Here is an 11,731-nt window from a genome sequence, read left to right on the forward strand (position 1 = left end):
TATGATGCAATTCATTGTTTTATTTTCAGTTTGTTACATGTTCCCCTGCTATCCTGGTTCAGTACAAGACATTGTTCTTACTCTGCTTTTCCCAGACATCAAGTTTCAATGAATATATTAATAAACATTCAGGACCTGATATGATGGCACAGTGGAGGCCATCCAGCTCAGGATTCATTCTGTGCTGTGATGAGGCCAAAAGACATTGCGATGGTCATCGTGTAACAGTCAATTAATTGTGGAACAACATTCACCACATCACAATTACACATTTAAGTTAACAACTCTTTATTGAAGAATGTTTCAGACAGTCAAGAGGTGTTTACAAAAGCAATTGCCAAGTATTGGCGACAGTGCTACAGACAGAGCGTATGGCATTACACAAATTCCAGCAGATGCTGCACTTAAAAAGGAAACAACCTCACTTGCCATCAGAACCCAGAACTGGCATCTAAATGGAGATTGGCTAGAGTAGATTGCTTTGAAAAACGAATCATTTTTTTTTTAGTGTAGCCAGAGAACATTCCTAGTTTAAATGATTGAATGGTGACAATGAGCTAGATTATTTTTTTGGCCCCATCTTATGCATTGGCCCATGAAGGACAAAGAGGAAATGGGATGAACATGGGATCTGTGTAACTACAGTTCACTTGCAGGAACACTGAACTGTACACTGCTGTACTGTTAACCACTAAAGCTATCTAGTCCAGAATTCTTTGTTTGTAATGTAGCTGCTGAAGACAAGAATGAAGTATGGAAATTCAGAGGCAAAGATCAACTCAGAGCTGTGAAGATGGCCTTCTCAACAGATGCCACAGCCAGAGCTTGGCTAATGGAAAGCAGAGATGACCCACGGTAAAGAGCAGCAACATCCATGTGGTTGTTAAGTGCAGGGGAAAAAAACAGCTCTCAGGACATTTTTAATGATGCAGCCAATTTCTGAGGTATTACAATTATCAGCAAACGAATATTGGGGGAGATAATTGAGCTACCTGTGGTTACCAAGCCCCATGGATATTTTTTTTTACCTACAGGGCTTGCTGCAGTAATCAATGCAAAACTACAGGGACGATTATTGCATCGATTATTGCCCTCCTCAAAAGTACCCGCTCAAATTTGTGCTTGTTTTTTGTACAGGTACTTTTTCAGGCAAAAACCAAGCACGCCAATTTAAATATGCAAAACTGTGCACATGGATGCTCCCCCAACCTAATCCTGGTTTAGAAACGCCTACAAAAATACACAGATAAACGTCCATGTGTTTTTGACATGAATGCACTTTTACTTGCGTAGAGACAGGGCAGTGACCAACCAGCCCATTTCTGTGGGTAAAATGGTGTTTTATCCATGGAAATGGCTGTCGTTATTGCCCTCCCCATGTCTGTTGCAGAGTTTCCCTAGAACAGACTCGTCCATTCAGGTGGTTGTTGCATTTAAAAGGAAACTATTCCTTTCTATTGATAACACTCTACATAAAGTACAAGTTGTTAATCAATATTGCTAACTCTTCATTCATTTTACATTTCTGTTTGTGTAGCTCTGCTACGTCCTTTGAATGTCTTGGGAAAGAGCCACAGGTTACCTTACTAGAACCAAGTGGTTCCCTTCATCTGTGATGCCATGATGACATCAGACACTGCATGAACCAATCAGATATCAGATGTTTGGTCACCTGGTTTTGAGCATGGCTTTCCCAAGGGTTTCAAAAGACCTGCAAGGGGGAAATTTTAAACACTTATGAAAAATAATTTGTGGCCCAGCATAAAAAAAAAAAAGATATACTTGATGGAGGGTATTAGTACCTTTGCATGTTCTTCTGAAATACCCTCCGGTATTCAGAGGATAATATAGCTTTCTTTGAAGAGGTAACTCCACCTGAACAATACTTTATCATTTTTCCTTAGCTGCCTATCCCAGGCAGATGTCTTTCATTGTTAATGCGGAAAGCCAGGAGGCATTGGTTCTGTCACTGCTACGTCTCTTCCTTAGTAAGATGTTTAGGTCAGCTTATCAACATATTTTGCACAGTTCATTTCTTCAGGCTGGCGATGATCTTCAGGGCTGCTGCTGTCATTTGGGCGCTGATGGCTTGCACTTTACCTTGAGCCATTTAGTACCTTTTCGAAACTGAAGAGGTTTTTGTTACAATCTTTAGGCTGGCGTTCCCGCCTCCTCCTCCAGAGCTGAAGCCACCAGAAGTGCTGTACCCTCCCATCCTTCCACTTCCTGTGCTGAAGGAGCCTCCGCTGAGGCCGAGTCCACCTCCAAAGCCAAGCCCACTTCCACCTCCACCTCCTACTCCATATCCAGATCCACTGCTAGAGTTGACCACAGCTGAAAGAAAACCCAGATGGAGAGATCTTAGTTTGGATTTGGATTATAGGTTTAATTAACTTGCCTTGCCAAACTCAAGCTCAAGGAGAATAGCAATTCAGATACAGGAGGTGTTTCCCTGCTTCACAGTACATGCAATCTAAGGACCTGATTTACTAAGACTTATATAAGATTTGCCATACTGGGTCAGACCAAAGGTCCATCAAGTCCCGAATCCTGATTCCAGCAGTGGCCAATCTAGGTCACAAGTACCTGGCAGGATCCCAAATGGTCGAAAGACTCCGAGCTGCTTATCCCAGAGATAAGCAGTGGATTTCCTTAAATCCTCCTTAATAATGGTTTATGGACTTTTCCTCCTGGAACTTGTCCAAACCTTTTTTTAAATCCAGCGTCACTAATAGCTTTCACCACATTCTCTGGTAATGAATTATGTATTGAGTAAAAAAAAATGTTCTTCTTTTTGTCTTAAATGTATCGCTTAGTAACTTCATTGAATGTTCTCCTAGCCTTGTTACTTTTTGAAAGAGTAAAAGTGATTTGTGATTATCAATGCCACTTCACTCATTATTTTATAGACCTCTATCATGTCTCCCCTCAGCCGTCTCTTCTCCAAGCTGAAGAGCCCTAACCTCTTTAGCCTTTCCTCATAGGCGAATTGTTTCATTCCCTTTATCTCTGTACCTTTTCTAATTCTGCTATGTCTTTTTTGAGATGCGGTGACCAGAAATGCTGGGGGTGGGGTCACACCATGGAGCGATACAGAGGCATTATGATATTCTCTGTTTTATTCTCCATTCTTTTCCTAATAATCCCTAGCATTCTATTTGCTTTGTTGGCTGCTGCTGCACATGGAACAGTAGATTTCAATATATTATTCATGATAATGCATTGATCCTTTTCCTGGGTGGTGACTCCCAAAGTGGAACCTTGCATTGTGTAGCTATAGTTTGGGTTACTCTTCCCTAAGTGCATCACTTTGCACTTGTCCACATTAAATTTCATCTGCCATTTGGATGCCCAGTCTCCCAGTCTTGCAAGGTCCTCCTGCAATTTCTCACAATCCTCTTGTGATTTAATAACTTTGAACAACTTTATATCAGCAAATTTGATCACCTCACTTGTGACTCCCATCTCGAGTTAATTTATGAATATGCTAAAAAGCTGTAGTTCTAGTACAGATCCTCGGAGCACTCCACTATTCCCTTTCTCCCTACTTTCCCTACTCACTGTCTTCTATCTTTTAACCATTTTTTCAATCCACAACAGAACACCACCTCCTATCCCATGACTTTTTCATTTCCTCAAGAGTCTCTCATGAGGGACTTTGCCAAATATTTTCTGAAAATCCAGATACACTATATCAATTGGCTCACTTTTATCCACATTTATTTTCATCTTCAAAAAGAAATGTAGCAAATTGGTGAGGCAAGACTTCCTTTGCCTAAATCCATGTTAGCTTTGTCTCATGGCTTTTCTCTCATTCTGTGTCTATGGGGAAAATGTTTAGAAAATCAGGCCATACATTTGTGCCTGAGGCAATGAAGAGTAAAGTGATTGCCAAAGGTCACCAGGAGCATTAATGGGAGAAGCAAAATTTGAGCCCTGAGGTTCTCTGATTTACAAGCTACTGTTTTAACCACTAGGCTACTTCTCCACCCCTCCATTGACCTGTAGCATGCCAAAGAATTGATTAGAAAAGGCAATTGGTCCAGTAACAGTAGGCCATGTGTCAAAAGTGACTTACAGACGCAGACAGCACCAATTCCATCCCCTGAGATCCTGTTGGAGAAACAAAACAAAGAAAGATAAAATTTCAGCTGAACAGCATACTGTAATATTTTAAGAAAATCAGCATATACAGTCATACTTTAAAAATAATATAACAGTAGATAAAGAGCTCCAGGACCATCTACTCCTGCTCATTCTCCCTTCCTATTACAGTGCCATAGACCCTACTTGAAGTCCAGCTTTACTATCCCTTCCCCAGTGTTAACTTATCTTTTGTGTTTGCACCATTCGTTTTGGAATTCTGATATAATTCTTGTCTCTACCATCTTCAGTGGGAGGCTGTTCCAGCATTTGCCACTCTTTCTATGAAGAGCATATCACTTGCATCACTTCCTAGACTGGAAACCATTCTAGTTTGATTGATTTTCCTGATGTGAGTGGGTGGGATGGGGTGGGGGGGGGGGTGCGATCTTTGTAGCTGAGTTGAAGGCAAAACAGGGTTTACAACCAACCTGCCCTCCTCTCCTTCCAGCAGCTTCCTGTAGGTGGCGATCTCAACATCTAAGGCCAGCTTGCTGTTCATCATTTCCTGGTAGTCCCGCAGCTGACGCGCCATGTCCTGCTTAGCTTTTTGCAGGGCATCCTCCAGTTCAGCCAGTTTCTGCTTGGCATCTTTCAGGGCGAGTTCACCACGTTGCTCCGCATCTGCAATAGCAGCCTGTAGATTGGCATTCTGTAAAATGAAGAGAACAGGTCTTAATTGAATTCTTTATTTTTTTTATTAGTCACTTAAAGTGGGGTCTTCTTTTCTGTCAAGTTGGATTCAATAAGGCAGGTTCAGTGCAGCAATTACTAAGAGCTTATTTTGCACGAGCTTCCTTATCACCCTGTAGTAATCTAACAAGCTAGTAGTACCGTTTGTACTAATTGTGGAATCTTGGCCAATTTTCTAACAAGAATTGGCTAACATAATGGAAAAAGTTGACAATGTAATGCAGCAAAGGCAATATTAAGAAATGCATATGGCTTAATTATGATATCAAAGAACTTTTAAACAAAAGGTTCACTTTGCTGTTTATGGAAAATGATTGTGAAAGGTGTTTTCTTTTCAGTATGGATAAGTGTAGATGCCTAATATTCTTAAAATCTGTAGGACCAAAACAGGCTGTAGATGAAGGTTGGAGCTGTCAGCTTTGTTGCAAATGATTGCCTGGCTTTACTCCACATGTTATTTACTAGGTAAGAGAAAACTGTTCTTGAAACGTTCTCTTTTATTGGACAAATGGCAGTTCGTATACCTCTTCAGTGTACTGTCTCTAACACTGCGGTTAACAAATACTCATTTAACATTTCCAAAGAAAATAATCCAGGAAATTAGGAATTGGATTTTACCAGCATTGAATTAAAAAAGAACCTTTAAAAATACTTTGCTTTTCTTTATTTTTGTTTAAATAGATTTTTTGGGGGGGCATTCTTTACTAATTTTAATTTAAATGGATTTAATTATTGCTCTTTTTTGTTTTGCCTAACAAGTATATATGGCACCTAAATATAAATACTGTAGCTGTATATGAGTCTGAGTAATATTTCTGGTTAACTGTAATGACCGAAAAGAAAAAAAATGGCATAATATGAAAAAGGCAATTTTTTTTTTTAACGTGGTCAGTTGAAGTTCATAGACCCATTCTACTTCCAATCTTGAACACATGTGCACAGTGGCAAAATTCCCCCCCCCCCCAAAAAAAAAAAGCATATCATACCTGTTTTTTCACATTATCAATTTCTGACCGAATCCTCTGTATTGTGCGGTTCAGCTCGGCAATCTCAGTCTTAGTGTTACGGAGGTCATCCCCATGTCTGCCAGCACTGATCTGCAGCTCTTCATACTGTAGTGCAACACCGCCAACAAAACATATGTAAGCTTTAGAACATATATTTATACCTATACCTATCTCTCTGTATATAATAAATAGTGCCTAATGTGATGCTGTATATCTATAGACACTTGTTCTGAGCAATTTTGTCTCACAGTCATGAAATGAGAGAAACCCTTTAGTACATAGGTCCATACAGTAAGAGAGAGGATATAAGACGAATTGTGACTAATAGAAGGCGTGTGGGAAGAGACAGACAGTGAATGCCAAGATGATCTGAAGAACAATAAAAGGCATTATTCTTCTGACACTCACCCTCGTCCTACCTTCTTCATACTGTTTGCATGAGTTCAAACACTTTCATTTTTTTCTACAGTAAGTCTCTTCCGCTCTTCCCTCCCTTCAGGTAACATCTGTTGACTGTTGATTAGTTTTTTCTATTAATGTTAATAATAAGGCAACTGTGTTTCAAAATAACATCTGCCTTTCCTGTAACCGCTGCAACAACATTTGAAGAAGGAAACTTAAGAGCTCTAGATGCTAATGTAATAGAGCATCTACATACATCACCGTTTCGTTTATAGCACAACCTCCAATGTATTGTATAAGGCCAACATAGAAATTATCCAAAGATGGGGTTGTGCATGAGATCTTGAGACCCCCACAGGTCCCTTCTTCAGATGTTTCTGTTGAGGATTTCTCCTTTGTCAGCAAACCGTGCTGTGAACCTCTAGCTGCCTGATTGTTTACCTTGCTTTGGTACCAGGACTCAGCCTCAGCTCTGCTTCGGTTAGCGATGTCCTCATATTGAGCCTTGACCTCTGAGATGATGCTGTCCAGGTCTAGGGATCTGTTGTTGTCCATGGACAGAATGACTGAGGTGTCTGAGATCTGTGACTGCATCTGCTGGAGTTCCTGTGAATTATAAAACCAGCCAAGTTCGCTATTTATCTATTTGCAATTTCTTATATTCTGTTGTGTCGGCAAAAGTCATTCTAGGCAGATTACAACCAATAGCAATCTCATAAACCATAAAACAGACACAAAACACAAAAATACATCTTTAAAACTAATTAAAAACTTGCTGAAACAATAAAGCCTGCCCCTTCAGCTTCTTTCGAAAATACTTGTAATCCTGAATTGCACCCAGTGCAATCAGAAGGAAATTCCACAAAGTGGGTTCAGTCGCCAAGATCACCCATGTAAGAGGTTTTTGGGAGGTGTTCCTCTCTCACTGAAGGTACCGCTAACACTATTTTATCAGCCGTGCATTATGAGTGACTGGAACATAAGGTTCTAGCAGGTCTGGCAAATAACCAGGAGTATCCTCCCTTACTTACCTTATAAACAAATGTGAGAATCTTAAAATGCACTATTTGGACCACTGGCAGCCAGTGCAACTGGTGCAAAATGGGAAAACTGTAGTGCCTTGAGGAACAGGAAACATTTAGATAGCAGCATTTTTGCAGCATCTGCAGGGACCCTAAGATGACACGTTGGAAGTCCAGCATGCGGCGAATTACAATAATCGATGGCGTGCATAATGCAGGCTTGGGCTACCCCACTTGAAAATCTTCAACATTTGTGGCCCTCGAGGGCCGGAATTGCCCACCCCCAGTCTAGACATAGGAAACCTTGCTGAAATCTGAATTGTCACCAGTTAAGTTCATCCTTAGCTGTAACAAAAAAAACTGCCCTTAGGTAGATATAGAACAGGGAAAATAATTACCGCATCATTGAAATTTCTAATGAAGTTCAGCTCATCGGTCAGGGAATCCAGCTTAGCCTCCAGCTCCACCTTGTTCAGGTAGGCAGCGTCCACGTCCTGAAATATAGCAGAATGTTTTAACTCAGATGTGTAATCCAGTGTTTGTCCTTGGTGTCAATGGAATGAAGCCTCAGTGAAAGATAAAATTGTCTCTCTTAAGTTCTTTTTGGGGTTGGAATCAAGATACTTAAGATTCCTATGTTCTTTCAGTAATAGCCTTGCTACCTGCCTCGCTTTCCAGGCCATGGTTAATGTCACTGCTCACCTTCTTAAGCACCACAAAGTCGTTTTCCACAGCGGTACGCTTGTTGATTTCATCTTCATACCTGTTTGGGGTGAAAGAGATTTGAATTTGTGGGTGGTTTTCACTCCTTGTAATGGATAGGGCAGGTGCCATGTTGGAAGCAAGGCATAACGCACTGCCAGAGCTGCTGCCAGGTTAGCAGGTTTCTGCTTAGTGCTTAGCTATGAAGCAGCTGTCAAATGATCTTGCAATAGTACTCCAGTTTAAAGAATAAAATCTCTTCTCCAGCATAAGTGTAGAATTAGAACTGCCATTTAGTTCTAATTTTATGATTATCATCCCGGTCCCTGAGAATAAAAACTGCTTGTCCTGCATCTTAGCTTAATTATACAAAACCATACAATACTGCCTGATCATTAATGGCCAGAAAATGCCCTTATTTTCACATGTACTTTTAAGTGATGTAAAAACACAGGGTTATCAGATGGCTCCGTTCTGCAAGAGGTTGAGAGAACACAAGAACATAAGAAATTGCCATGCTGGGTCAGACCAAGGGTCCATCAAGCCCAACATCCTGTTTCCAACAGAGGCCAAACCAGGCCTCAAGAACCTGGCAAGTACCTAAATACTAAGAAGATCAAAGAGAGAATCCTGTTTTTTTTTTTTGTTTCTCGTTATATATACAGATTTACAGTTGTGCGTTCCTTAAGAAAAGCACAGGACTATGAGTTCATGCATGCAGTAGGGTAAAACCAGGACTGCATCAGTCCATCCTGCAAAAACAAAGCCAGATGGTGACCCTACCCTCATGTAAATTATGGTGGAAGCTTATTGGAAAATACACCCTGATACACAAGTCTCAAACAGCATAATGGCTTTAAATATGCCCTTAATAATTAAATGGTTTTTAAGTAAACTGCATTGCTTGTTTACAGTGATAATATTTCTTTTAATTTTCACAATTCTTCAGTATCTGAGAAAGAATCATCATAAGCAGCCAATCAGTAATTTATTTATTAAGTTCACGGAAATTCTATTCCGCAGATCCAAGCAAACGTTTTCTCTGTGGAGTATATCAGAAACATAAAAAGTTAACCATAAAACCAAACAAATAAACAAGACAATTCAACAACAACAAACAAGCTGAATTGTGCGGAACTTGTGTTGCATTTTTGTAAAGTAGTAGCTTTTGCATTTACTTGTTCTTGAAATCCTCAACGTTATCTTGCTGGTTGCGCAGTTCTGCCTGCAGTCGAATGCTATCATTTCCTAAGCCATCTAGCTGCCTCCGCAGGTTGCTAATATAAGCTTCAAAGATGGGATCAAGGTTGCATTTGGTGGTTTTATGTCCGTGCTCCTGCAAGAGGCTCCATTTGGTCTCTAACACCTTGTTCTGCTGCTCCAGGAACCGGACCTACAATACGATTTAAAAAAAAAAACCAAAAACATATATATATATATATATATATATATATATCCCACTAGCAAACTGGCAGAAATTCCTCAAAAGCATCAGCAGAGCAATGTCATTAATTTCTGGGGTGAGATTCAGAAAGGATTCAAAACTAATGCTAATAGAAATTTGCAAAAAATATAAAATGCAGAATAATACAGAAAAAATAAAAATCACATCAGGCAAATCATTGTATGTTTTTCCACACATGAAATTATCTAAACAATATTCTCATTTTCTCTGAAAAGGGTTAATTGACTGGGCTTACCTTGTCAATGAAGGAGGCAAATTTGTTGTTGAGTGTCTTAATCTGCTCCCTTTCTTCTGTCCGTACCTTCTGAATGGTAGGATCAATCTCCACGTTGAGTGGAGTTAGGAGACTTTGGTTGATGGTAACTTCTTGGATGCCACCAGGTGGGCAAACAGGAAACCCAGGTCCACCACCAAATGGAGCACCCCCTAATGCAAAGGATCCTCCAACTCCACCAAACCCTAACCCGCTAGCTGCTCCTCCACCAGATCCGTATCGTGAGCTGATACCTCCACCAATAGAAATTCTTTTGCTTCTATCTAGATCGTAAAGACTTCTGCTGCCAAAGCTATTACCATCCCTGCCAACACGTCCATAGCTTCCACCTCCTCCTCCTCCAGATCGAGACATGGTCACTGAGCTGTAGCTGGTTCGGGTGCCTGGAATAACAGCAGAAGAGGCACTGAAGCCCTTTCTGGTGCGCCCAGAAGTAAACATGATGTATAAGGAATTAGAAAAGTATCAGTCAAGTATTGCTGATGTCAAGCACAGAGTGAAGAGGAATGAATGTCTTAGGGTCAGAACTGCCCCTTTTATCCGCTTGGAGAGATGGGTTTGGTCACAAAGGATGTACCTACTGTTAATCATCATACTTGTACAAGTGGGCTTGGCATGCCTTGCAGCTATCTAAGCACTGAGCTCATCAGAAATACTCCTATTGTGCAGTAAGAAACATAAACATTTGCATTTTTGGCAGCCCTTGGATACCTGGAAATAACTGGCATCTTCTTACCCCTTGTTTTCTAATCCTGGTTGGTAGACAATAAGATATCTTTGTAAGTTTTATTGGAGTGCTAGCGGTTTTGTCGACAAAGTGAACAAGTTGCTGCAATATCTCCCTTTAAAGTTGCTTATCCAACATCAATAACTCTTTGTGCCAATAGCCCATCCTCTGCGGCATAGTATATCACTGCCCACATTCCACAGCCTGAACAATTTGATCTTGAGACATAAGTGATGGGTTTGTTTCTCTACTTATCATTTCACAGTCACCTTCTTGTCTTTTTTATTTTCAACTATGGTTGACAGCTGGAATTTCTGCAAACAGGGAACATTTGGATATTTGGAGATGCTTTTGTCTTCTTTTTATTACTATATATGTCTGTATATATTATATATATAGGTCTGTAATTTTGTTGTACAAAGTGAAGAGATGGGGGAGATGGGAGAGGAATTCTGGAATCTGTTCATACAAGCAAAGTATAAACCACAAACATGTCTGGAAGGTTTCTGCTATTGTGTTCCTTGTCGTACGTCTTCTGAAGGGTTGAGTAATGAGAATCAGTGCTACTGAAGTGGAACATTTTGGTTAGTTTCTTTTTTAAATTTTTTGGGAAATTAAATAGAACAAAAATGTTAGAAAGCCAAAGTAAATATGTTGGTGCCCTCAAGTGCCATGACCAGTTTTCAAAAACATGTGCATGACCACCTTATAATAAAGACTGGAAAGGGCTCAATTACATTTTTATGGAGTTAGAAAAAAAAAATTATATATATATAAAGAGCAGAAGAGCCAATTTTCAAAGGGTTTAGACTCTTAACTTTTGGATTTAGTCCCCTAAATTGGCCTATTGAAACTTTACGAGGGCTGAATTCCTAAATTTAGGAACCTAAAATATGGGTGACTATAGGGCGGAGTTAGGGCAGAGAGACAAAGTTAGGAGCTTAGCACTGATTTTCAGAACTAGGCACCTAAGTCTAGGCAAATGAATAGCAGACCTACATTTATGTGAATTTTCAGCTGAAAACTTAGGAACCTAAGCTCGCTTGAATATAGGACCAAATGTGGGTTCCGGTTCCTAAATTTAGGAACTCAGCCCTCGTAAATTTTCAAAAGGGCCAATTTAGGTGCCTAACTCCAAAAGCTAGGAGCCTAAACCCTTTGAAAATTGACCCCTCTGTGTCCACATTTGGCATCCTGTGTGGAAGTCAAGTACTCCCGCCCCTGCTTTTGTATGGAAGATTTTGTAATTTATTGAAAGTGGAACAGGAATGAAACATTCTTTTTTTTCCTGCATAT

At 40.1% G+C, this 11,731-nt stretch overlaps 1 protein-coding gene across 1 annotated transcript; it reads right to left on the reverse strand.

Moving 5' to 3' along the window:
* Window positions 1–271: 271 nt before the first annotated feature.
* Window positions 272–10,256, reverse strand: LOC115087627 (keratin, type II cytoskeletal 5-like). Its single transcript, XM_029595036.1, has 9 exons — window positions 9,670–10,256; window positions 9,148–9,362; window positions 7,970–8,030; window positions 7,666–7,761; window positions 6,687–6,851; window positions 5,823–5,948; window positions 4,575–4,795; window positions 4,079–4,113; window positions 272–2,334 (listed from the first exon to the last, which is right to left on the reverse strand). The coding sequence occupies exons 1-9, from the start codon at window positions 10,147–10,149 to the stop codon at window positions 2,111–2,113; spliced, it is 1,623 nt and encodes a 540-aa protein (XP_029450896.1). The 5' UTR covers window positions 10,150–10,256; the 3' UTR covers window positions 272–2,110.
* Window positions 10,257–11,731: the final 1,475 nt, after the last annotated feature.

The sequence above is a fragment of the Rhinatrema bivittatum genome, chromosome 3 (assembly GCF_901001135.1).
Source record: "Rhinatrema bivittatum chromosome 3, aRhiBiv1.1, whole genome shotgun sequence".
NCBI classification, from domain to species: Eukaryota; Metazoa; Chordata; class Amphibia; order Gymnophiona; family Rhinatrematidae; genus Rhinatrema; species Rhinatrema bivittatum.